Below are 24,802 nucleotides of genomic sequence, written 5' to 3' on the forward strand. Positions count from 1 at the left end.
AATTGTAACAAACTTTGTACTAAAGTATCACGACTTATTTATATGACATTAAGAAATAGAAAGTAGACAATAAAATGAAATTTTAAATAGTATTATAAAAATAAAGCTTGAACATACATTTCTACCTTGTAGTTCATAAAAAATCTATAAAGAGCAGTGTTATACAACTGTAAAAACTTTTATACAATTGATCAATTGAAAACAAATTGTGCCAAATAAAAAAATTAATATTTTTTTATAAAATAACTACATTAACTTATCTCAATATGTTATCTTTAAAACAACAAGAACAACCATTTTCATAAAGTAAAAAGCATTAAATACTATGTAGCATATATATTCATCAAGTTAAAATCATGAAAAAATAAAACTTTATAAAAACTGCATTGACAATAAGACATCATCATTATTAGAAAGAAATCAAAATAATTGAAAATTCGTAGGCAACACATGATTTCAATGGTGTGGAATTATATTTAAAAGTTCACTTAAAAATAACAAAATAATATTTGATGCTCGTACAATTGACACTCGGAAGTTTTTATTGAATCAGTTCAACGTAGTTTGCTGGAAACAGACCTCTTTTACCTGGAAAATACTATGACTGTTAAAAGATGATTTGAATTAATAAACATTTAGTTTATGAATGCAGATAATAAAAAATAACTCGTATAAATCTATAATTCAGCAATGTTTAAATTACTTAAACAGGTCGGAAATTCAAACAAAAATTCTAACCACTAAATGCTAACTAAAATATCATTTGAAACTTTTAAATTGTTGCAAAAATTTCAAAAAATATTCTCACCACTAGAATAGAATTATCACAAATGAGCTTTCTAACTTCTTAGCATTACAATAATTTTTAAATATTATTTCTAACCATTAGAGGTCAACACAACCTGTTTTTTTCCCATGAGAAAATATTAGTTTCAAAGAAATAATAAACTAGCTACCTAACATTGAAAAGATGTTGTTTTAATGTTACTACATTAGGACTAGATGCCAGCAAAGTTTGATTTTAGTTTCTTTAAATTAAAAAAAAACAAATATTCTCACCACTAGATGTCGTTCCCATCCACCATCCCTCGTCGACTTGCTCGATATTGGTGATGACGTCATCAGGATCAAAAGTTATCTCGTCGTCGTCAGCTGTTACGTCATTATGATAATTACTACGTCATATAAGAAACTTTTGGATGGTTTTTTAAGATAAAATGTGTGTATTGTTTTTAAATTTTTTTAAACACAATATAAATGTTTCAAGCGTAATTTTATATAATATTTTAATTAAAATAATCTTGTAATGTTAGGCTATTTTTCCTAAAAGTAAAAAACAGTTCATGAATCTAAGAGCGCTTAAAAACATATGACGCAATAATAGAGAATTTTTGTTGTGTTTGAAGACGTTTTTTATGTGTGGAGAGTAACATGATAGGGCTTGAGAGAACTTGGTGTAAGACAGATATGATAAACTGCTTTTAAAAACAACTTGTAAATGCTGTTATTCTCTTTTGATTTTCCTTATTTGCAAGTTTACATTTCTAATTTCTTTACAAATAAAATTTAGTATTTTCATAGATGTTTATAATGTATTAGTAACTTAATTAGTATATTAATGATTGTTTAAGTTTTCTGTATTTATATATAATGATATAGAATTATTAGATTCTATTAAATATTCATATTAATACTAGTATTTGTTATTTTATTGATATCCATTAATGATATTCATATTTCCTATATTCATATTCATCATGTATTTATATTCATTCGGCATTTATAATTCTCATTCTAATATTTGTTATCTGTAAGTAAGAGTATATTAAGATGATCGCAAGTGAATTTAAAGGCAGTATCTGTTACGTCGATGCTGCCAGGCCCCCCGCGCGGACAGTCTATGTAAGTCTTTTTTTAATACTTAGCGTGCCTTATATAAATTTCATATATTTAATGTATAACTTTTCGTTAGTCTGAAACATTTTGAAAATTATAAGTTTTTAAGAAAGAAAAAAGCTGAAACAAAGTTCAAGATGAATGAACTTTATTGTATTTAATGTAATAGTAGGTTTTTAAATTTGCAAAAAAAAAAATTTAATGTAAAACATTAAAAATTTTGAAGATCATCCATTTATTTAAGCTTTCAGATATTGAAAATTCTGAATAATATTAAAATATTTCCTTAAATATCAATTGTACCCAGATATTAAAATACTAGATAAAACAAACTAACTGGCTTGATAGTCGTACAATGCTTTCGCACGCATTCCCTCATCCTGACCGTTGTTCTGCTCATAGTTGATCGCTAAAATAATTAAACTATTCAACATGTAAATTTAAGTGTTTGTTAACAAAGGAACCTAGTGAAACAAGTTCATTGGAATATATAATAAAAACAAATTATACAGTAACTATTTTTTATTGTACGAACAACTTCCTATATTGTGACAAAACTATTAGATATATTTCGTTCAACCATTAGCAACGGTAAATAAATTTGATTTAGTTGCTCCATTCAATTCATGTAATTGGTTTATATTATGATTTGTTGTTCTGTTGTGTATTTTAGTTTACTTTACTTAATTTAGACTTGATAATTACAAACGGTTTTATAACAGTCGGATTTAACTTTAGTATTTTACCTATTACAAACCATTAATCTGTAAAAATTATTTTTATTCAAATGAACACATGTATACATCTACTTTTGTTTCTATTCTTTCATTGCAGTATTTATTTTTTTACAGAACCCAGTTGAAGTGAGTTAATTCGTTAACACACAGAAACATATGTTGGTACAATAAAGGAAGACTACTCTATAATTTGTTTTTAAAATAATTAAATTAATTTATTTACATTGCGGGAAGTATACTTTGGTAGATTGCAAGAAAAATAAACATAAAAGTTGAAAATTTTAAGCAGCTAGCAATAAGTTAAAATCAGTACACGTTAAACAAACTAGTACAATAGTTATGGGTTAAAAAACAGTCAGTTCATTGAAATCATTCCATGTTTATTTAAAATGATACTCAAGTATATTTAAAATTGTGTTTTATCTGCACTTAGTTACAGAAGTATAGTTTACTACAAAATATTTAAATTTTACAATTGCAATCATACAAGCTGCTTGAACCATTAGACCTGGGGTCTACAAAATGCGGATAAAAGCTATACGCAAATAACAGATTTTAAGGATTTTTTTTCTTTGTATGAACAAATCCATGCTCAAGTTAATTAATTCTTATAAACAGGAAGTAGCATTACAATATTTAAGAACTGATTTATTTTAATCTACTTTATTTAAAGAAATGATATTTTTTAAACAGCAGAACTTTCTACATCAATCTCAATATTATATGTTAAAAGTGAGAATACAAGCCGTATTCCAACCGGCTCTCATAAATAGACAGACTTGTCAACTAAGACTCGAATGTGGTCGCGTAGCAGACTATGTTCACGCGCAACTTATAATAAACCGTTTCGCATGCTCCGAAGCGTAATTTAAAACATGACGTCACGACGCGTCTCAAAGCAAAACTATACTGAAGAAACTTTTCATATTAATTGCCCGACATTGGCATTTAATTTTTCTCTTCTTTTTTCAAAACTTTTTTAACATGATATTGTTAAAGAACGTTCCTTTGCCTAGAACCTCGAAAAGTTTTCTAAATAAATTAAAACGATTTGAGAGCACCTTTAGCTGTTTAAAAATGTTTCTGACGGTTATGTTTAACAAATGTTTCGAGGAAGAAAAATTTTCAAGTAATTTAAAATTCACACAAAATCAAATATATTCAATTTCTTAATCTAAATAAAACTAAAGAATAAATAACTTTATACCTATATAAACTTCTATTCATGTTATAAACTGTTAAGAAACAGCTTATAGGTTACTCAACTCTTTTTTATACATAACAATAACTTATTAAAACAATCTAGACTAACTAGTTTTTACGGATCTTTCAAATTCTAAACTTAATAAAAAAAAAAAAAATATTTTTCAAATTTTTACTCATAAAAAGACCATACTTGATTAAAACGTTTGTTCATTTGAAACAGTACATTAACAGGTTATATTAAATATTTCTAAAATATTTCTGTCCAAATCGTCCGTATGTTGTTAGTTTAAAGTTTTGTTTGTATAACAAATCAGCCACGTTAAAAAAGCTTTCAAATATTATTCTAATCAACCATTTTAAGTGACTATAAGTTAAATTAGTAATTTTATTTATTTGATTTCTTTACTTCATGATAACAATTTGACAACGTTTTTAGTTAAACACAGTTTATACATCATAAGATTGCATCGTAGTGAGCATTTCTGCGTTGTACATTATAATTTTGAACTCAAGACAAGAAGGTATTTAACATTTTAAATAGGAATATTTCATTTAATTAAGTATAGTTAAACAGCATCTCAAAACGATGAGAAAAGAAGCAATTTTGTTTGTGATAACATGTAAAAGAGTGAATTAACTTTGCATCAGATTAGATTTATTTGTTAGCGCTGACTATATTTGACCATGATTTGTTATGTTTGAATTAGAAAATAAATAAATTGAGATCCGTTGTGTCAGCTAGCTACTATATCATGTGCATAACTAAAGAGTTATTCATTAAACCAACGCCCATGAAAAACGTAACGTCATTAGTTGTCACTGTGGTAGTGACTACGTGGGAAAAACATCTCAAAGGTTCCATGTAAGAATCGATCAGAATGTTCCGAAAATCTTGAAAAGCTGGTTTGGTGGTCGTTCGGAGAAACTAACAAAAAAATTATTTTCGGCGATTGGGCAACATTTGTTTGACAATCCGGAGTGTGCTAAATACTATAAAAAGGAGAACTTTTCAGTCTTAGTGAGAGCGGAGAACTCTTTTCAGCTACATATTCATTATGCATTCAATCTTTAAGGTCCATTTTATGTCAGCAGAAAAAGTTTGTATACCTGACTAGACTTTTTAAATCCTTATATTAAGTAATTTTAAAGTAACTAGTTTCCCGTTAAAATTTATTTAAAGTGTAGTTTTATTTTCATTTTTATCGCTAATTCATTTTAGCTTGATTTTAATCTAACGAGTTTTATTGGTACAGCAAAATTCTATAGTATAAGCTTTTAGTTAATTTTAACATTCAATCATTACTTCATTCTATATTTTAAAACTTTATTCTACAGTATAATTTTATTTCAATTTCAATTCAGTTTAACTTAGTAAGATAAAATTTCTTATGAGTCTTACTATGAAAGTACATACTCAAATAAATTTAAGAAAAATGAAATGTGTTTTGTTATATTTTTAAATAAGTTATGCACTGGAAAAAAGCTGTTCAAATATTTAACAAACTTTTGAAATACCGATCTTGATTTAGTAAGTTTTTTGTTCATACACATAAATTTCCTAATACAAATTATTTAAACTAATTAATTATTAATTTAAGTTACAATGTGTCTTAAAAAGTCAAAACTTTTCATTAAACACAAATGTGATAATAACTCATTTCTATATCAAAAGACAATATTCTTTGAAAATTTAATTAATGAAAAGAGTGAATTAACAACTGAAATCAATTGTTTCGAATAACAAAGCTGGATAGTAAGCCGACACTTTCCCACGTTATGAAGACTAATGTTAGCTATCTTTTAGTTTTGGATCAAAAATCTGAATCAAATCAAAAAACAACCATTAACAAGTTTAATAAGATTGTAAAAAAAGAATTGGCAGACTTCTGGGTAGTTTAATGAAAAATATTTAGAAAATAGTATTTTTCAATAACATGACAAACAACAAAACTAACCAGGATTTAAATTGTACGTAGATAGACAAACTTTTGGTTTAAAAAATAATATGTTATAAATAAACAAAAATAAAATTTTATTTGGTATTTTAAATTAAATGTAAATGACACAACTTAATCCTTATCAGTATAAATAAAACATTTAGTATGTAAGCTTGTAATCAAACAAAAGTAACTACTTTTCTATTTCTGAAAAATAGCTAGTACAAAACAATACTTGGCGATAGTAATTTTCGTTATTATTGATAATTTTTTTCATTTTAAAGGATTTAACTTTTATAAAAAAAATAAAAAAATATTTACCTTCATAAGCATTTTCGTCTGCTATATTTTCTTCAACAGGTTTCGGTGTATCGTAAACATCACTTGCCTGTTAGTTTATAGTTGATTAATATTTTTTAAATGTTTTTAGTAAACTTTAATGAGGTATTTAGAATAAACAACATTTTTCTTGCATAGATTAGCATTATTTTTACTCAAGTAAACTACCAAGTTTAAATAACTTTATTTAGTAATTTTTACAAAGTTGTAGAGAAAATCTTATTTCCGTTATTACCTTCTAAAATTTAATTAATTAGATTTTTTCTAAATTAAACTAATTTGTTAAACATATTGAAACAAATTAGCAAGAAAGTCTTAGTAGCATTAATTAAAATAAATTGACTAAATAACCCTTTAAGTACAAAAGTATGCTGGAAATATGTAAATGTTCCTTTTCAAAAATAGTTTTAAATAAAGATACTATTTTAAATAAAACTTAATTAAAAAAATTTTTTTATACTAACAGTTAGCTATCCTTTAATTTTTTTGAACTACAGAATCAACCAATACTTCAGCAAGAAAGTAAAAAAAGCAAATATTTTTTTAATTTCACTTTGAATTGTAATACTTTCCATGTACTGACTTTTAAAAAAATAAAAGTTTGAAAACTGCATATAATTTTTAACCTTTAAAATTATAAAAGGAAAAATAAACCAACTTAATGTATAATGTAAACTTACACAATTATTTATAAACATGTAAACTTCTTGATAAACAAGTTTTACAAGCTAGCTAAGTTATTGCAATCTAGTTTACAAAGTCAAAAGAGAAATGATTAACTTAAAGAAAAAACTAAATCTGTTGTGTAACTAATTTGTTACAAGCAAAATAAAAAGCATGAAAACTTATTAAAACAACTGCTTATAAAAATAAAATTTAATTTTTTTCAAAACTAAATCTACTAAATAAATATCCAGCTAATTTTATGTTGCTGGTAACCTCAAAATTTTAAGTTTATATTTTATTTCAATAATCCATAAACATACCTGTTCCTGCTGCTGATAACTTCTGTTGGGTATTTCATCATAAGTGCTTTCAGGTTGGTAATTTTCCTGCTCTTGAGCAGCTAGCCTTTCGCGTTCCGCATTCTCATGGTTAATGCGTTCCTGTTGAATTAAACAAACATCTTTAAGAGCTTGTTGTGTGTGTTGTGAAATTAAGAAATTTAAAACTCGACTGCGATAAGATAAGAAGTGGCTAATAGCAATGGTTTGGCGTAAAGAAAAATAAACTAGTGTAACGCCAAAACAATACTTTTAAAAAGATAATTATAAAACAATCATGCTAAATACATGAAAAATTTTAACAGTAAGAAAAACAAATTTTAATTATTTTATTAAAAATAGTTTTTTCTCAAATATTTTTTACCTGTTCTTGTTGCGCTTCGAGTTGCTGCTGCTCGTGCAACCTCTGCTCCTCCTCTTCTGCGCGTCTCCGCTCCTCAAGACGTCTTTCCTCTTCAATTCTTTCTTCCTCCAGGCGACGTTCTTCTTCTAATCTTTGCTGCTCAGCCATTTGCTGTTCTTCTTGCATCCTACTTGCTTCCTGAATTCGAAATTGTTTTATAAAATTTTCAGTGGTAACTTTTTGTAAAAATCAACCTAGGCTATACAACATTTACAATTGTACAAACAAAAATACAACCAAAAAAACAACTTCTTGCTTATATTGAAATAAATTAAATTCAGTAGTATGTTTCAAGTATACAATTACTCTTTTCAATCGGATAATTTATGTGTTTAGAAAAATATTATTAGCTTAAAAAAACATTCAAACAATTAAAACCTCTTGTCTATTTAATTCATCTTGCTCCGATTGAAGTTTTTCTTGCTCTGCCTTTTGCTGCTCTTCCTGTTAAACAATAAAATATTAGAATCAACCCAATTAAAAAACTTCTCTCACGCCATATAAACTGATTTTAATTGAATCATCAACTTGTCAAATTTATTCTCAAAACATTTAGTAGTTAACATAGCTATTTATAGTTGGCCAAAGGGATATCTTTAAGGCTGTAGTTAAATTCTTTGACCGAAACTTAGTTTGTAAAATAAATTTTTGAAAGAATAAATTTATTATTTTTCCTCCAGCAGTTGAGACCTCTCTATTTGTTTTCTTAAAACCAAAACATATAATATTATTGCTCTTCAACCCTGAATTGAGCACTCCATAAAGAAAACCAATTAATCAGTCATGGAAAATTTAAAAAAGATTGAATTTAACTATAGCTATTTATAGTTGCAAAAACAAACATATTGCTGTTGAGCCTTCTTTCTGTCCGCGTCTTCTTTCGCCTTCCTCCTGTTCCTCTCCTCTTCCACTTTTTTCCTGTTTTCTTCCTCGTTGCTGACCGCCATCTGCTCGAACTTCGACTTCAGCGAGTTCGTTGCTCCTCCGGCTGTTGCGGAAATAATTGTTTAAAATTTTTAATAAAAATTCACATATCATGTCTGTACAACTGACAAACTAGAGACGACTACAGATCAATGCTGTTGGTCTGAGTTTTCCCCTTGTTGGCCATTTCATAAATTTAAGAGGCCTTTAGCTGCAAAGGGGGGTCATAGGTTGAAACTTGTACTAGGTAATCTAAAGTTGATGATGAAGAGCAAAAAAAAAGTCTTAGTTGTATTTTTAAGGGTAGTTTTGTAAGTCATACAAGACATTCTGGAGTTTATGAAGAAGATCAAAAAAGTTTATATGTTATAACTTTATTTAAGAGAAGTTTTTTGAGAAATCTTATCAGAAGAGTAATTTTCTTTTTTTTATTTCTTCAATGGGAGCCTTATGAAAAAAAGTATAAGAAATCCTGCTGATGGTGAAAACAATATTGTTTTAGAGAAAACTGTAAAAAAGTCTTTCCGAAATTAATTAAAATTTTAAATTTATTATTTTATTTAAAATTCAGTTCAAAAACTTAAACATCGTTCCTTAAAATACAAACTGTGTTCCTAAAATTTATTTTCAGATAAACTGTTTTTAATAAGCATAACATAACTTGCTATCAAAATTATTAAGCTTGAGACCTCTATTAAACTTTATAATTCGGAGATTTAGACCAAATCAAAAAAATAAAGTAAAACTCAACAGCAAAGCCATTCAAGAGAGGGTAAGAAAGAACCCAAAATAGACCATGAGAAAACGGCTCGGTATTTTAAGATATATTGAAAATCAATGAGGAAAACTGTAAAAAATGTTTAAAAAAACTAAAGAAGCACCTTCTATTCTTCAGAAACCAAAGGAAGCTGGTCATTTTTTGAAATTTGCAGCCATCTAGTACGCGAAAGGTCAAAAATAATTTGACTAATAAATATTCACTATAGAGACAAAGTTAAATTCACAAAAACGAAAAAGTGCTGGGTCTACATTTAACGGATGTTCTCAAAGACATAATGGTTTTTGCTATCAGAAGGCAGTATGTGTCAATTTTTAAGCTGCAGCATCAAATACTTGTAAATATATTCAGATTTGTGTGAAACAGGTTATAGTCTCCACAAGTGATGATGTTAATATACATCTGCCTTGCGATATATGAAAGAACACTTTAGCTGTTAATTTGGAATTTTTAATGTAACAATTTTATGACTGTAATGAAAAAGGTAGAAGAAGAAAATAAAAAGCCGTGTATGTTTTGCAAAATATTTGAACATTCTAACCTGCTTTAGTTGGTTTGTACGCAGTGGAAGCTTTCGACATTTCTTCAAATCCGTGAGCGTTCTACAAAAAAATATTATAAAATTAGACATCAAATAAAAGCTTTTTTCTTACAAAAAACTAGTATATGCATTTTATGTACAGGAGTGACAAATCTTAGTAGGTATAAAAAAACATTATTAGATAAAATTATAAAAAAAAACATATTTTCTTAAATTAGATAATCTATGCAATTTTTATATGTAAAGTAGTACAATAAATCACAATAGAAATTCAAAAAAAAAATAGGTAAGTTTAATACATCTAAAATAAAAAGAACTAACTTTGTCCATTCTGTCTTTCTGGACACCATACTGACCACCAAATCCTTGAGAGTAATCTGATCGTATTAATGTATATTTATTAAAACTAGTAGAGTTTTTTTATTTTATAAATTCTTATGCGTGAATTTTCCTGAATATAAAATCATTACATTATTATCAAGGTTGCTAAAGGTTTTAAGAAAGTTTTTACAGGTGTTTTTGATTTTCTTCCAGGTTTTTAAAAATACAATTTATAGATTAAAATTTAATTTAAGGTAGAAAACTGTCCTAAATAATATAAAGATAGTAAAACATAGTGTAAAGCTACTTTCAAAATGTCAAATAATGATACAGTTTTAATAAAAGTTTTTAATGATACCAAAAAAGTTATATGTGATATGTTAATTGTATTTAACAAAGAACAAACTTTATTGTTTTACTAAAAAAGTTGTTTAAAATTCCAGGTTTTGTCAAAACTTCCCAAGTTCCAGGTTTTTTCAGATTACGTTTGCCTAAATTTTCAAATTCTAGGTTTTTAAGGTTCCTGGTTATTGACAACCCTGTATTATATAAAAACGTTTAGTGTATTGTATGAGTAAAGTGTACAGACATATATATTTTAGTTTCTGTCATTAATTTATTTTTTATACATAGTAAAGGAACAAATTAAACCTTCACTTAGATTTCGGATTCATATTGAATTGTTATTATATTGTATGATAATATCTTATTCTTTAAATGGAAAATAAAATTTCAAGACGAACTACAATTTATCATTTTTCATCATTTCAAGTTTAAAATAAGGCTTTAAAAATCCAAACAATCCACAGTCAGCTGATAGGTATTTAATAACTCGGACTATATTTGGTTACTCTGTTAAGTATTTATCTACTAAACGTTTATTAACTACTGAACTGTAAGTTATTTATTTTAAAAACATTTAAATTCAAGTTAACAGGATGTGATTGTGTTTTTAGAGTTTTTTTACTTGTAAATTCACAATGTTTAGTCAAATATGAGTATTTGTGTTCCAAAAAAAGTTTAATTGTAAATTAAATTTAAGAAAAAGATTATAAAAACATGTACTCAGACATTATTTCTGTCTTTGATTTTTTTGAAGATAACTTTAAGTTAAAAGTATTTACTTATAAAAGCGTAAAATATTTTTAATTATAATAATCATAATGATTGCGCAAAACAAAACAAACTTAAATTAAAATTACCTTAAAACAACAAAAACCAAACAAGGTTAATTAAAAAGTATCCACACAAATGTTAGGTGATAAAACCAAAAAAAAAAACATGCTTTTGAATTTTTTTATTTATATTTTGAATTAACTTTTTTTCATAATATTTATAACTAGTTTATTTTAATTTATATGTAATTGAAAATAAAACATCTTTATTCGTAAAAGTAATTATTGATTTATATTTATATGCTTTTTGAATTAGCACTTAAACGTCTGTTAAGTCTTATTTTTTTTTATAATCTTACTTTGACCCATCGCTTTATTAAGCTTGAAATAAAACTCGTCAAATTTATTAAAAAAAAAACTGTCAATTTTTTTTGATATATTTAATTTTGATTTTAAATATCCTACATCATTTTTTTGAACCATAAAACAATCCTACTTATATTCATAAAATATTATTTATATCTACTGCAACCTTTCTGGCTGGCGTGTTTAGCCAATTGTGATTGTTCCTGCCACCCGTGCGCAGACTTGTCCTGGTTTTTCCTGTCAACTCCGAACTTGCCGCCGAACCCGTAGCTGTAGTCTGATCACACCACACAGCAAACAATTAATTTAATGATAAATGATAAAAAAAAAATCGAAAATGATGATTGAAAAAAAATGTTTGATTAAGTAAAAAAAAACTCAAAAAAATGAAGGAAACTTTTGATTAGTGTAAATTGAAAACTAAAACTTTTATTATAAAAAACAAACAATTAAACAAAATTTTTAAAAAAATTGTAAAAAATACAACTCTGTTTTTTATTATAAAAAATACTCTTTTTAGTTACGCAGTGTCTGAGACAGTGATGCATTAAAACAATACTTTTTTTATTCAAGTTAAAATACTTCATAAAAATTTTAAGATAATATAAGTAATTTTTAATAAAAAAATGTTTGATTTAAAATTTTCAGGTCATTCACTTGTATAGTGTCACTGTTTTTTTTACAAAGCTTTGAAATGTATAACTGAACTGTCATAAATAAAAACTTTAAAATGTTTTTTTTTTTCAAAATATATAAAATTTAAATCAATGTACATCGTTGATAACTCTAATGCATACTTTGTGTGTGATTGTTAGCAGTAAAAACAATAAATCAAAATAAATAAAACAAACACACATACAAACCTTTCTGAGATTCGTGCAGCTGCAATTTTTCCTGGTGGTCGAAACCGACGGCTGATTTGTCAACTCGATCCTTCTGGACACCGTACTTTCCACCGAAACCAGAAGAATAATCTGAATGTTGAATTCAAAATATTTTATTTTATATTATTATAAAATACATGATATATAGTTTATAAATACTATTATTGTTATTATACTTTCTTCTGAAACTACTAGAATATGCTTAGTATTAATAATACAAAAAAAAACAACTAATGTTCAGATTGTTTACTTAAGTTTCTACGCATTTCATCAGAATAAGTATAAAGCATAAAGTAAAAAAAAAATTAAAAGAATCAAAAAAAGTAAAAAGTAAAAAGAAAATTAAAAGAATCAAAAAAAAAAACTCATTATGACGTTTCAAATGAAATTGAATAATTAAAGTTAGCTAGTCTTAAAAAAAAACATGTGCAAGTTAACTTATGTTTTGTTTTACTTAATTTGTTTTTATTTTTTGTTTTGTTGCTATTTTTGATATTGATAAGTGTTTTTTGTTCTTTTAAAATAAATATTTTGGTTGTGAAGACATGCATATAAGATATTAAATAAAGCTAAATAACTTAATGCTTAACTTAACTTGTATACTACAAAGGTATCTTGTTTACTTTTATTACTGTTTGCATACATTAAATTATTTTTCACCAAATGCTGTTACTAATTTTTGCTATAACATATCTTAATTGGTTGAACTTCTTTTTTTGAATTAATTTAGAAAATAGTATATATACAACAAAAGACTTGTTTTTTTGATAAAAATAAATTAACAATCTACTTAAATTGAACAGTATTCTAGTGCTTAAATATTTAAACTAAATATACTTTTAATTAATACTACTTTTTCTTGGATAAACTGCTTAAATTTAATTTATTACTCAGTTTTTACCATTAAGCTTGTTTAATTTTTAATATAAAGCTATTAATTTTTTAACAAATAAAATTTCAATACCATTGTTTCTGCATTACTTAATAAGGAGTAATGTATACCTATAATATTGAACTAGTTTTGAAAAAGTCGATACTTAAATGTTACTAACTGGTTAATATAGATTTGTTAACATTTACAACAATCTCACCTTTTTGAGATTCGTGCTTGTCTACTTTTCCTTGGTAGTCATAACCGACCGCTGACTGAAAAATAAAAGCATTTATAATTCAATACATCATTTAATCTTATGTAAAGCATAAACTAGTGTTTAGATATTTTGCTCGACAACGAACAGAATTCTTTCTTAAAAATTTCAAATATATTAGCAAAGTAAGACTTATTTTTAAAGGATTTACAGCAAATCTAAAAGGAGTTATGCAAGTAACATGTAAACTACTGAAAAAAGTTGACGCAGTCGAGTCACTGAAAACGCCCAAAAAGCTTATAAACTAAATTACGTGCTTTTCATATATGTTTTTATTAAATAATCAAATAAAAAACTTTATCTTTGTTGTCTTTATCAACGCCAAACTTTCCGCCGAAACCTCTGCTACCATCAACTTGAGACTGGTGCTTCGATAAATCTGATTTGTACGAGTAACCCACTGCTGACTGTAACATATATACTGTTTTATATCGCTTATCAATTATTTTGTTTACATAAGTTTTTGAACATTTTATTTACATAATTGTTATCAACAGATATAACCGTTTTAAACTACTGCTGAACTTTTAAGAAAATTTATTATTTCTAATTTTTTTTTTTAATTTTACATTAAAAGAACTCATTTTGAGTTGTTAATGAACCTAATGAAACACTGTCAACAACTAGTAATTCTACACAAATAAAAAAGATTTTCAATCAAGTTTAACTCATTTAAGTTAAGCACTGCTGACTGTTTAAAAGAGTTTCACTTGTTAAATATTTTCTATTTAATTATTTTTTAAATAGAAAAATTTAAAAGTTGGTATTTGAGCCCTAGTGAAAAACTGTCATTAAATAGCAATCTGACAAAAAAAAATCTTAGGTAAATTTAACTTTGTTTAGTTAACCACTAATAAAGGAACAAAAAATGTTGTAAACACAAACGATAACTCATTCTATAATACGTACTGTACATAAGAGACAAATAAAAGCTTTTTCAAACAAATTTGCCATCTATGAGTTTAAGAGTGCTGAATTCGCAATTAGCGAACATTTTTCGTTTAGAAATAGATGGAATCTTGATTAACTCAAATACAGTTGTAGTTGGCTCCTATATCTGATATTTTCTGACAATTGTGTTCAATTATGAAAAACAAAAACATTCACGTTTTTCTGCACTCAATTTTTTTTTAATTACTTATACCCTACTTGTACTATTTTTTAAAATTAAATACTTACAAATCAGCTTGATCAACATAAATAGCACTTTATATGTATAAACGCATCACATAACGATTTTCTGTATTTTTAATATAAAATTGAAGGTCAGTTTTTGTTTTTTTAAACAACAACAATCATCAAACGATTACAATAATGAATTAAAACAAGTTAATTAATTTTCAAACAAAATATAAAAATTACACTCTCAAAAACAAACTCATAACTTATCAACCCGAAATTAATAAAAAGTTTAAAACAAATTAATTTATATTAAATTTATAATCAACAAATATAGAAAATCTTATTAACTTCAAAAACAAACTTATACCTTATCATACTGATATTGGAATTGTTGGATAAATTTGACCCTGCGTCAAGTTAATATTTACATTACCATATTTAGCTGTGATTTTAACAGCTTCAAATTAAAAGTAAATTTAATCAAAACGAAAACGGTTTCTTTTCAGTTTATAAATGAACATACAAGAATTTTGTAATTTTTTGAATTTTTTTTTAACACATGATGTCACTGCGCAAATGAAAAAACAATTTTTAAATTTCGAAGTTAACAACTGGCTAACATCGATTTTATATTGTGTTTAAAGTTTGCTTGGTATTCTCAGAACTATATGACACGATTTCCAACAAATAAACCTTGGAAAAGTAACGAATAATAAGAAACAGTGAAATGAAAGGATAATAATAAAAAACTGATTAATCACTGACAGAAAATAAAAAGCATTTTTTATGATCTTGGTCATGTCCTGAGAACGAGTTTAAAAGATCATCGTACAGCGAGTTGGTAAATTATTATAAAACCTTTTTTTTTATGTTAAACTGTTATACTCAGGGTTGCCACTCGTTTTTTCAAAAATTTTTCCAGGTTTTTCAAAGTACACATTTTTGGGTCTATTTATAGTTTAGAGTTAAGTTTAAGGTAAGAAACTGTGTTAAATAGTATATAAACATTGAAAAGATACTGTAAAGCTACTTTAAAATTTTTTTTTAATAAAAAAAAATTTGATAATGACAATTTTTTTTATATGATAGACTTTTTAAGTCAGATCGAAATTTTACTACTAAACATGTGAAAATTGTTAATATTTCAGGTTTTTCCAGGTTTTTTTCAAAATGTCTCAAATTCAAGGTTTTTCAAGGTTTTTCCAGTTAAAGTGACAACCCTGTATACTGTGAAAGGTATAATTTCTAAAAACGTATTAATATAAAAAAAAATTTAAATGCACTTAAAATTTTCACAGCGTTATATAATGTTGTAGCTATATCTTACTGTGTACACATTTGCACAGCTATATATTTTAGGATACAAATCCTCTAACTTTCATTTTATAATTTTTGTAAACTTATTTTTAGCTATGCATAATATTTCTGAAGGTTGAAAAGTTCGAAAAATTTTAGTTCCCTAAACCTAGTACTAATAAAAAAAAATATTTTGCATAATATTTGGCTGTAAACCTTAGTAAAAATTGTCATCGCAACGACGATAAGCTAAGAATTTTTAAAAACAATCAGTTTCTAACAACTATAATAAATAATGATCTTGAAAAAAAAGAGAAAAAAAATTACTTACTTTCGAAACTTATTCCGTGTCTATTGAAAATAATAAAAAGTTTCAAGCCTCTTTTATGTATATACTGAGAAAAAATAGTTCTTAAAAATAAAAGGAAAACTGAAGCCTTTTAGAACATAAAAATAAATACTTTTACTTTTAAAAATTTCATAAAAAATCCTTTAACTGTAATTAAAATCCCAATACCTTATCAACCCTAAATGAATAAAAACTTTTAAGAAAACAGTTTTAATAAAAATAGATATACTTATATTGTTAACATATTGCAAATATTGCAATCTTATCAACATTCCCTTACCTTAGTAGCCCTACCAGACATGACCCCAAAATTAATTTAGCTAGTTTAGAAAGAATTGCAATAACAATGAAAAAAACTTAAACACATTTAAAAAAAATTAAAACTGCCAAAAAAAATCTTTCCACCTTATCAACTCTGTCAGTCATGACCCCGTATTTCCCGCCAAAACCCTTGGCGTTGTCAGTTTGCGACTGGTGCTTGGTCAGTTCGGTTTTGTACGAGTTGTCAACTGCAGATTTGTCCATGCGGTCCTTCTGCACCCCAAACTTGCCTCCGTACCTTTAGTTAAAAATAAAATTCAAAAACGAAATTAATTATCATATAGATTTTATTTGTTTCTGAGCTTTTGTGAATCACATTTAGGATTAGAAAAATTGATGTGAAAAAAATCAATTATAGTTTTTCTACATCCAAAAATTGCCTCTATATTTTCGTTTAAAGTGTCATTGAAAACTTTTAGACGTTTAAAGTTATATTTAGATAATAATAATTAATTAAATTCATATTGTAATTAGATCTAAAATTGAAAAAAAAAATATAGTTTTCTCCAAACTTTCCCTACTACCCTTGTTTATTGTTATTTTTAAAAAAGGTTAAAAGAATCACATGTTCAAAAAAAAATTGTCTTATAATACCTGAAAATGCATTTTTTTAAATTTCAAAATACTAAAATATAGTCTAGCCTAGCTTATAATGAGCGCAATTATTAGACAAATCATACATAAAATTTTATATTTGTCATTATGTTGAGAATTAAAGGCACAGTTAAACAAACCCATAAGAAGATTTAGGACCTTCATTGAACTGTTTTGATTTGAATTGCTTGTCGTCATTTGATACTTGTTCGCGTAACTTCGCTACACTAAAAAATATTTTGTTTTTATATTGAGTTAAAATGAATGAAAATAAATTTAAAAATTTGCAAATATTTTTTCTACTTTGGTTTTAAAAAAAAATACTGTTCAAATAAGACAACTAATTTACTAAGCTGTTCAAATACTTAAGGTTAAAACATTAAAAAGACTCTTTTAAATTAAAACAAGTATTGTGTCTTGCTTATGGAATACTATATGAGGAAGCGTTTTATAAATAATATTCGTTTTAAGTTTTTATTAAAACCAATTCATATTTAATAAAAAAAATATTAAAACCTGAAATGTTCAACCCTTCCGGATCCTTCGATTGTTTTGGATCCCCACCTTTGTTCCTTTTCACTTATGTTGTTCTTTAAAAAAATTTAAATATTTAACTGAAAACTCTTAACTATGATGCATACAACAAAAGTATGAGTCTATAGATTGCTTTACTTCAATTTGTTGTAGTTGTATCACAAAACACTATATAACTAGCACACTGTAATTCAGCACAAGAAATAATTTTGTGAAACAGAAGTAATGCACTTGTAAGGGATCCTTTGATTTTTTATTAACTATAAAGTATAAAGCTTATACTGTTTGCAAAATTGTAAAACATTTGTTTGTGTTCTTTACAAACTAACATGATTTTGTTAAGTTAAAAAAAATTTTGTTATAGAAAAACAAGAAAACTGTTTTATCTTATTTTAAAGCTTAAAACTTTAATCTTTAGATATTGTGATGCTTTTTCTTTTAGTAGAACAAAACAAAAAAAAAACTCAAGGAGCTATATTTATTTAACTTATAAAAATAAAATCTTTTGTTCTCATAGATCTGATGAAATCTAAATAACTAATAGAATTAAATTTATTTAAGGAAACACAAACACTAATTTACTCATAAAAATAAGTTTGTTCTTAGTATTTCGACGAACAACTTCGTTTTTTTATAGTTGCTGCAAAATATTATTTTAAATATATTAACTTATTCTATACTATTTTTTTAAATAAAAAATAACGCAGCATAAAAATATATTCTAAATTTAAACAGTTTTTATCAGTGGCGTCGCGTGGTTTTTTTTTAGGTGGTGCAGAATTTAGAAAAAAAAATCCCCTACTTTAAAACTCTTTTTTATCTTAAATAAAGACTTTTTTCTACAACAATTACATTAAATTGCTAATGTGACCTGGGAAATTTTGTTTAGAAATAAAACATTTATTTTTTCAAAAAAAATTTTGTAAGAAAATAACTTAAAAAAAAAGGTAAATACTTTGAAAATTTAAGTAAATATAAGAAAAATAATTATTTTAAGTAATTTACAAGACTCAAAAAATGTTAGCTTACTTATGAGTTTAAATTTTTAAAAAGGCTTTAAAATTTAAACTAACAGCAGAAAAAAATTTGGACAAAACATTGCAATATTGAAAAACACAGCAACTTTAATAGTTTTTCTTTTGCCTCAACTTAACTTAAAAAATATTTGACTAAACATCATACTAAGAATGGTTATTTTACTAATATTTAACTTAACAAAAGGAGATATGTCTTATTAGACTTGGCAAGAACATTAAAAAGTCTACAAACAAACAAAAAAATGTTATGTACAAACTGCAAGTTTATTTTAAGTAAAATATATTAAAACTCAGAAGAAAATAATTGCTTATTTACTGATGAATATTGAAAAAATAAACGAGTATCAAGTTATAACTAATTAAAATTTTTATGTTTGAAAAAAAAAACAGCTTGACTACTAAGTTAAAAACACAAAAGTAAAATAAGCAAGCTCATAAATATCAATTTTTACGAAGTCTCTAACTTACAATTTAGATTAAACAGATTAATATTATAATAAGAAAATACAGCAACTGCAATGATATTTTTTTAGCCTCAACTTTAGTTAAAAAATATTGGATTAATTAAGTATCAAACTATTAATAAATGTTTTACTAATATTTAATAAAAAAAAGTCTAATTATACTTGGCAAGTAAATTAAAAAGTCTACAAACAAATAAAATGTTGTGTAGAAATTGAAATTTTTTAAAGAACAACTTACATTACTCAGTAATGAAATTTAAAATTCATTTATGATAAAAAAAGTTTAAATAAGTAAAACAAGCAAACTAAATTATATTAAGTTTAACAAAGGCTGTAAAGTTAAAACTAAAAGTAGCTTACAATTTAGATATAAGAAACTTATATTATAATAAAAAACACAGCAACTATAATAATATTTCATTTTAGCTTCAACTTTAGTTGAAAAATATTGGATTAAATACCAAAATAAAAAGAATATTTTTACTTATTTTTAACTAAACAAAAAAAGGAATGCATAATGAAGCTTGGCAAGTAAATTAAAAAGTCTACAAAAAAAGAAAAATTTATCTACAAATTACAACTTTTTAAAGAAAAACTAAACTTGCTTAGTACAGAAAATAGTTACTACTGAATGTCTGCCTTAAAAATTAAATCTAAAGTCTAATTTTGCAAAAAAAAAATACTTAGACTCTTACTTTTCACCTTTGTAACTAAAATTCATTCTTCTCTCCTTTTGGCTGATAAATTTCTTCATCACCTCTTTTTTGATACTAGTACAGTTTTTAAGTAAGTCCCTACCAATCGAAATTACACTCAAAGAATTTAATCTTGACTGACCTATGGTGTTTCTCAAAAATGTTTTTATCCTTTTCAAAGATGAAAATGTTCTTTTAGCATCTACACTAGTCATGGGAATAGTTATCAAAGTTCTAAGAAGCTTTGTAGTTTCGTTAAATATTTTAGTCAGGTTATGTTCTTCAAGATATAACAGTATTTTTACTTAATCATCCTGATGCATGTGAATAAAATGTTTTCAGTTCTCTTTCTAACTGTTTGCATTCAATTACAGGATAACACTTCTTCACTATTTCTATAAGTTCTAAAGGAAAACAGGATTTATAAACAGTAAAATATTTTGCCAACAATAACTGTGAAATTCTTTAATTGTTCTAACTATACAGAGTAAACTAATAAATAATTTCAATATTGAAAAAAAAGTTAAATAAAAGCAAGGTTGCCACTCTTTCAGTCAAAAGAAACTGTCCTGAGTGACCTTGAAATGCCCTGAGTCACCATGTGTTTTTGAGAAAAAACCCAAATACCCTGAGTTTCCCTGAGATTTTTTAGAACTTAAAATATTATTAAGTTTCACTGAGTACCCTGAGTGTGTGGCAATCTTGAATATAGCTGAAAAAAAATTAAACTAATTTCAAAAACAAAGAGTTTTATTTTATCAATAAATTTAAGGACATGAAGATATTTTTTTTTTAAATATATTTTTACTATCAAGTTTGAAAACAACTGAACTTTTGCTACACCTGAAGATAAGCTTTATAAAGCTTTTATAAAGATTAGGATGAAAAAGTTTGATAAAAATTGCTTTAAAAATGATGAAGAATATAGGTTTTCAGTAAAATTGTATTTTTTTGCTGTTTTAGTTTGCTCCTTGTATAGTAAATCAATGTAATCTCTGGCCTGACCGGTTGTATCTCAAAGTTTAATTGGAAGTTTCAAGTTTATTAAAGAGTAACTACTAGCTTTCTGAAAACTTAGAATAAGAACAACATGTAAAAAAGTGCCTATACATCCCCCCCCCTTACCCCTCACTATTTGCACAATTTTATTCAACAAACTTTAAGATTTTTATTAACTTTTTTTCTAAACTTAATGTTTTTTTGTTGGAGGTTTAAAATTCAATAGTTTTTTAAGGGTATCTTTTCTGTATTTAAATTTAATTTGTTTTTCATTTTGATGACAGTATTTTTCTCAGGAGGTCAAATTTTTAAAGTTAAGTTGGTGAGGCTGTTGAACTTTTCAAGAAATTTAAAGATAATTAATAAATTTGTAACTATTATAACAGTAAAAAATTGGTTAGTTAGTTTTAATGTGGCCATAGGGGTAAAACACTTATATTTTAACTTTAAATAAACTTTATTTTTCAGAGTAAAAAACTAAAACTGCTTTAGTCAGCCTGAATATTTTCTAATTTGGTCAGTTTTAATTTATCTTGGGTCATCTTGAGTTTTTTTAACATTTCTAAGTAATCCTGATTATGAGGCAAGGCAACCATGTTTCAACAATTTTATCTTTAAATTTTTGTTTTGTTTATGAAAAAATTAAACCAAAAGTCATATAAAGTAGACTAAAATGCTAAACTACTCTAAGTAATCAAAGTTTCTTGGGAGGTCAGACAATATTTTAAGTTAAGGCTATTAAATTTATTTAAATATGTGACTGTTACAATAATAATAATTTTTATTTAATATAAATCTAAATTATTTTTCTGTAAGAGTAAACTAGAAGTTAATAATAAACTGCTTAACATTTTTTTTCAGAACTTAAATTATTCATTTAATATTATTTAATTAAATATTTTATTAACTTTATGATTACAATAATCAGTTATGTATGCAGATTAAAATAAAAAATCGAATTTCTTATACTTTGGTGATTTAAGTTTCTTATCTTTTTTTTTCAAAATATTTAATTTATGACTAGTTTAAATTTAAAAAATCATGTGAGTACATAAACTCAAGTTTAATCCTTTGCAGTAGCTAAGCTTTGTTTTTATTTTATGTTTACAATAGCTTGTAGATGATACTTAAGCATGTCCTATTTTAGGGAGTTTTCAACTTAGCTTACTTACCGCAAGATATTGATTTTGCGGTAATTCTTGAAGAAATTTTGCTTTTTTGAGTTCATTTGCGGCAGTCAGCTAAGAGTTTGCGGCAGTGAAGTGGGCAAAGTGGTCGTTCTCTAAATTGGAGTTTTAAAAGAGATTTCGTTCTAAAAAATAACGAAAATATTATAGATATTAATTTTTTCCTAACAAAAATTCCAGGTGGTGCAGTTGCGGCAGTGCAACACCCCACGCGACGCCCCTGGTTTTTATGTAAACAAGCTAACTTTGTACATACTATTTTAAATTTAAAAATACGAAAAATTATCAAAAATATTTGCAATAAATTATTAAATTCTCGAATACTTAATACTTATAAACAAAAATATATTTCTCAAAAACTAAACAATTAGAGAACATTTTAACAGAGTTCTTAAACTTGTGATAATTGTATTCTAACCAAATAGATACTATACATAACCAAAATGTATATATGTATATATAAATGCATATACAAATATATATACGACCAAAATAGAAGAAGTAGTTTGATCAATGTTAGATAGAAGATTAAAAAAGAGTCATAAAAAGAAAATTTAGTGGAATATAATAATTAAATATTTATTTAGGATTGTCTTTTTTATGGTACTTGCTTTTTGTTTAATATTCATATAATTAAAATTATTAGTATTTGACTAATTTTGGTTGTTAATAGGCAAGTACAAAAAATTAGAAATACCATAACCCAGAAAGGCAGATTTGCAATCTAGAGAGAATAGCCATTGAAAAAGCGGACAGAGATAAAACACTTAATATAAGACAAACTTCGGTGTGCCCCCATTTTAGATCTAGTTATTTCTAATTTTTTATTTACTGTTGTAATTTTTCGTTGATTATACCATTCCAAGTTTTTATTTACTTATCTACTATTGTCAGTTTGTTTATAAGTATTATTTTATTTTTACAAGTGTTTTTGCTCAGTTTTCGTTTTACAATTAATTAAATTCCCTTTTATTTACTAACGTACATAATCTAAATGACTAATTAATTACTTTCTCATCACTATATATATATATCTGTGGTCTCACTATATATATATTTGTGTGTTTCGTGTTATTTCATTGTTACTCTAAAAGCTCTGAAGATCCTTTTAGGAGAAAGAGTGTCAGCTAAAGTAACAATCGTTCATTAAAACTTTAACAATTAAGCTCTTATGTATTGAGCACTCTAAATTAAACAGTTTTCTTAATTATGAAATACCATAACAAAAAACTCTCATTTAAAACTTAAAATACTAACTAATAGAAGAGTATAATTTAAACAATGTACTAAGTGTTTTAATACCAACTTTATAAATTTAAAAGGTCATACTAAAACCTAGTAATAAAAATCAGAAACTAATTTAAAAAAATTAATAACTTCATTCAGCGCAGGTTAAATCAGCTTTTATAAAAAAAATTTACCAACATAGTAAAATTATTTAAAAAAAAGTTACGTAAGAAGAAATCTGTAAACAAAAGTCAAATACTTGCTTGAAAATACTGACTTTTTATAAAACTTTGAAGTTAAATTAATCAAATGTATGTAATAAATTTTAAAGCAATATTGAATCGTTATACCTTTACCTAAAATTTTATTTGATACTTATATATTCAATGGAAAAGAAAAATTCAAGTTTGAAAAATTTACTGATACTAGCTTGAACTAAATCGTGGTACGATTTTGACAATATTGAAATTTAGAAAAAAACATGTTTTTAAGCTAATAAAGTTATGTAATAACTGAATTCGTTGTAAATGACTAAATATATGATGTACTTAAATGTAAACGTACTTCTTGGTAATAAAAGGAGAGTTTTCTATATATTTCAAGGCTAATAAAACACAAACTAAACAGAAGTATCTGTTTTAACTTGTTATTTCTAAAACAATTTATGAACTTAGAACATTTTAGTTAATTCGCTCATCATTTTAGCTAACAAAATCATTTATGTAAATACATTTTATATCATACAAAACATACTGCAGAATGGGCAATTATTAATAGACTTCTAAAGAAGTACTTCTAAATAAAAAATGTTTAATATATTTTTCAAGTATATTTCGAAATCGGCACCAGTCTACCAACTAAAAGTTAACTTACACAAATAGTTTTATCTAGATAAGGGGTCGGCAAACTGCGGCCCCAAGAGTCAAAATCTGCGTCCGCAAGCTCCTTTTCAGCCAAAAATATACATTTTTAAAACAATCAAAATTTATTGTTTTGTAACAAAAACTTACAGTTAGGCTCTTAATTCAATAAATCCTTTTAATATGCTCTATTATTGCTTAATTTATCATATTTTTGATCTAAAGTAATGTTTTTCTACTGATTACTTAACTAGAAATTTTAAATAAATGCGGCTCTCTAAGAATTGTTTCTTAATAGTGCGGCCCGCGAGCTATAAAAGGCTGCCGACCCCTATTCTAGATACCACCTCAAACTTAATCACTTACAATTTTATTAATGTTTTTATCTATTAAAAACAAACTTCAAAATCGGCGTCAGTCTCCCAATCGTCCGAATCTGAATTATCAGCACCCTGAAGATTTTGGAGGTCTCCAGTTTTGTGTCCTGCTGATGCTTTCCACATTATTATAATTAATAT

At 25.6% G+C, this 24,802-nt stretch overlaps 1 protein-coding gene across 2 annotated transcripts; it reads right to left on the bottom strand.

The window, feature by feature from the left end:
- Positions 1–24,802, bottom strand: LOC145837251 (uncharacterized). 2 transcript variants are annotated; one of them, XM_082945044.1, is made up of 18 exons: positions 24,686–24,802; positions 17,798–17,871; positions 17,422–17,508; positions 16,772–16,925; positions 13,896–14,006; positions 13,543–13,597; positions 12,431–12,541; positions 11,734–11,844; positions 10,087–10,142; positions 9,766–9,826; positions 8,365–8,510; positions 7,901–7,966; positions 7,484–7,660; positions 7,102–7,221; positions 6,098–6,164; positions 2,234–2,305; positions 1,060–1,152; positions 2–588 (listed from the first exon to the last, which is right to left on the bottom strand). In XM_082945044.1, exons 1-18 carry the CDS (start codon positions 24,785–24,787, stop codon positions 542–544), a joined length of 1,710 nt encoding a protein of 569 aa, XP_082801170.1. In that variant the 5' UTR covers positions 24,788–24,802; the 3' UTR covers positions 2–541. The 2 variants fall into 2 exon arrangements, with proteins under 2 accessions (XP_082801171.1, XP_082801170.1); XM_082945045.1 differs by lacking the exon at positions 11,734–11,844 and having other exon boundaries at positions 1–588.

The sequence above is a fragment of the Thalia democratica genome, chromosome 5, assembly GCF_965202585.1.
Source record: "Thalia democratica chromosome 5, ktThaDemo2.hap1.1, whole genome shotgun sequence".
NCBI classification, from domain to species: Eukaryota; Metazoa; Chordata; class Thaliacea; order Salpida; family Salpidae; genus Thalia; species Thalia democratica.

Coding starts and splice junctions, on each gene's coding strand:
- LOC145837251 (XM_082945044.1), bottom strand. CDS start 24,787: ATGTGGAAAGCATCAGCAGGACACAAAACTGGAGACCTCCAAAATCTT. Junction 12,542..13,542: donor CAAGCACGAATCTCAAAAAG/GTGAGATTGTTG, acceptor TTCAACATTCAG/ATTATTCTTCTGGTTTCGGT. Junction 7,222..7,483: donor TCGAAGCGCAACAAGAACAG/GTAAAAAATATT, acceptor TTAATTCAACAG/GAACGCATTAACCATGAGAA.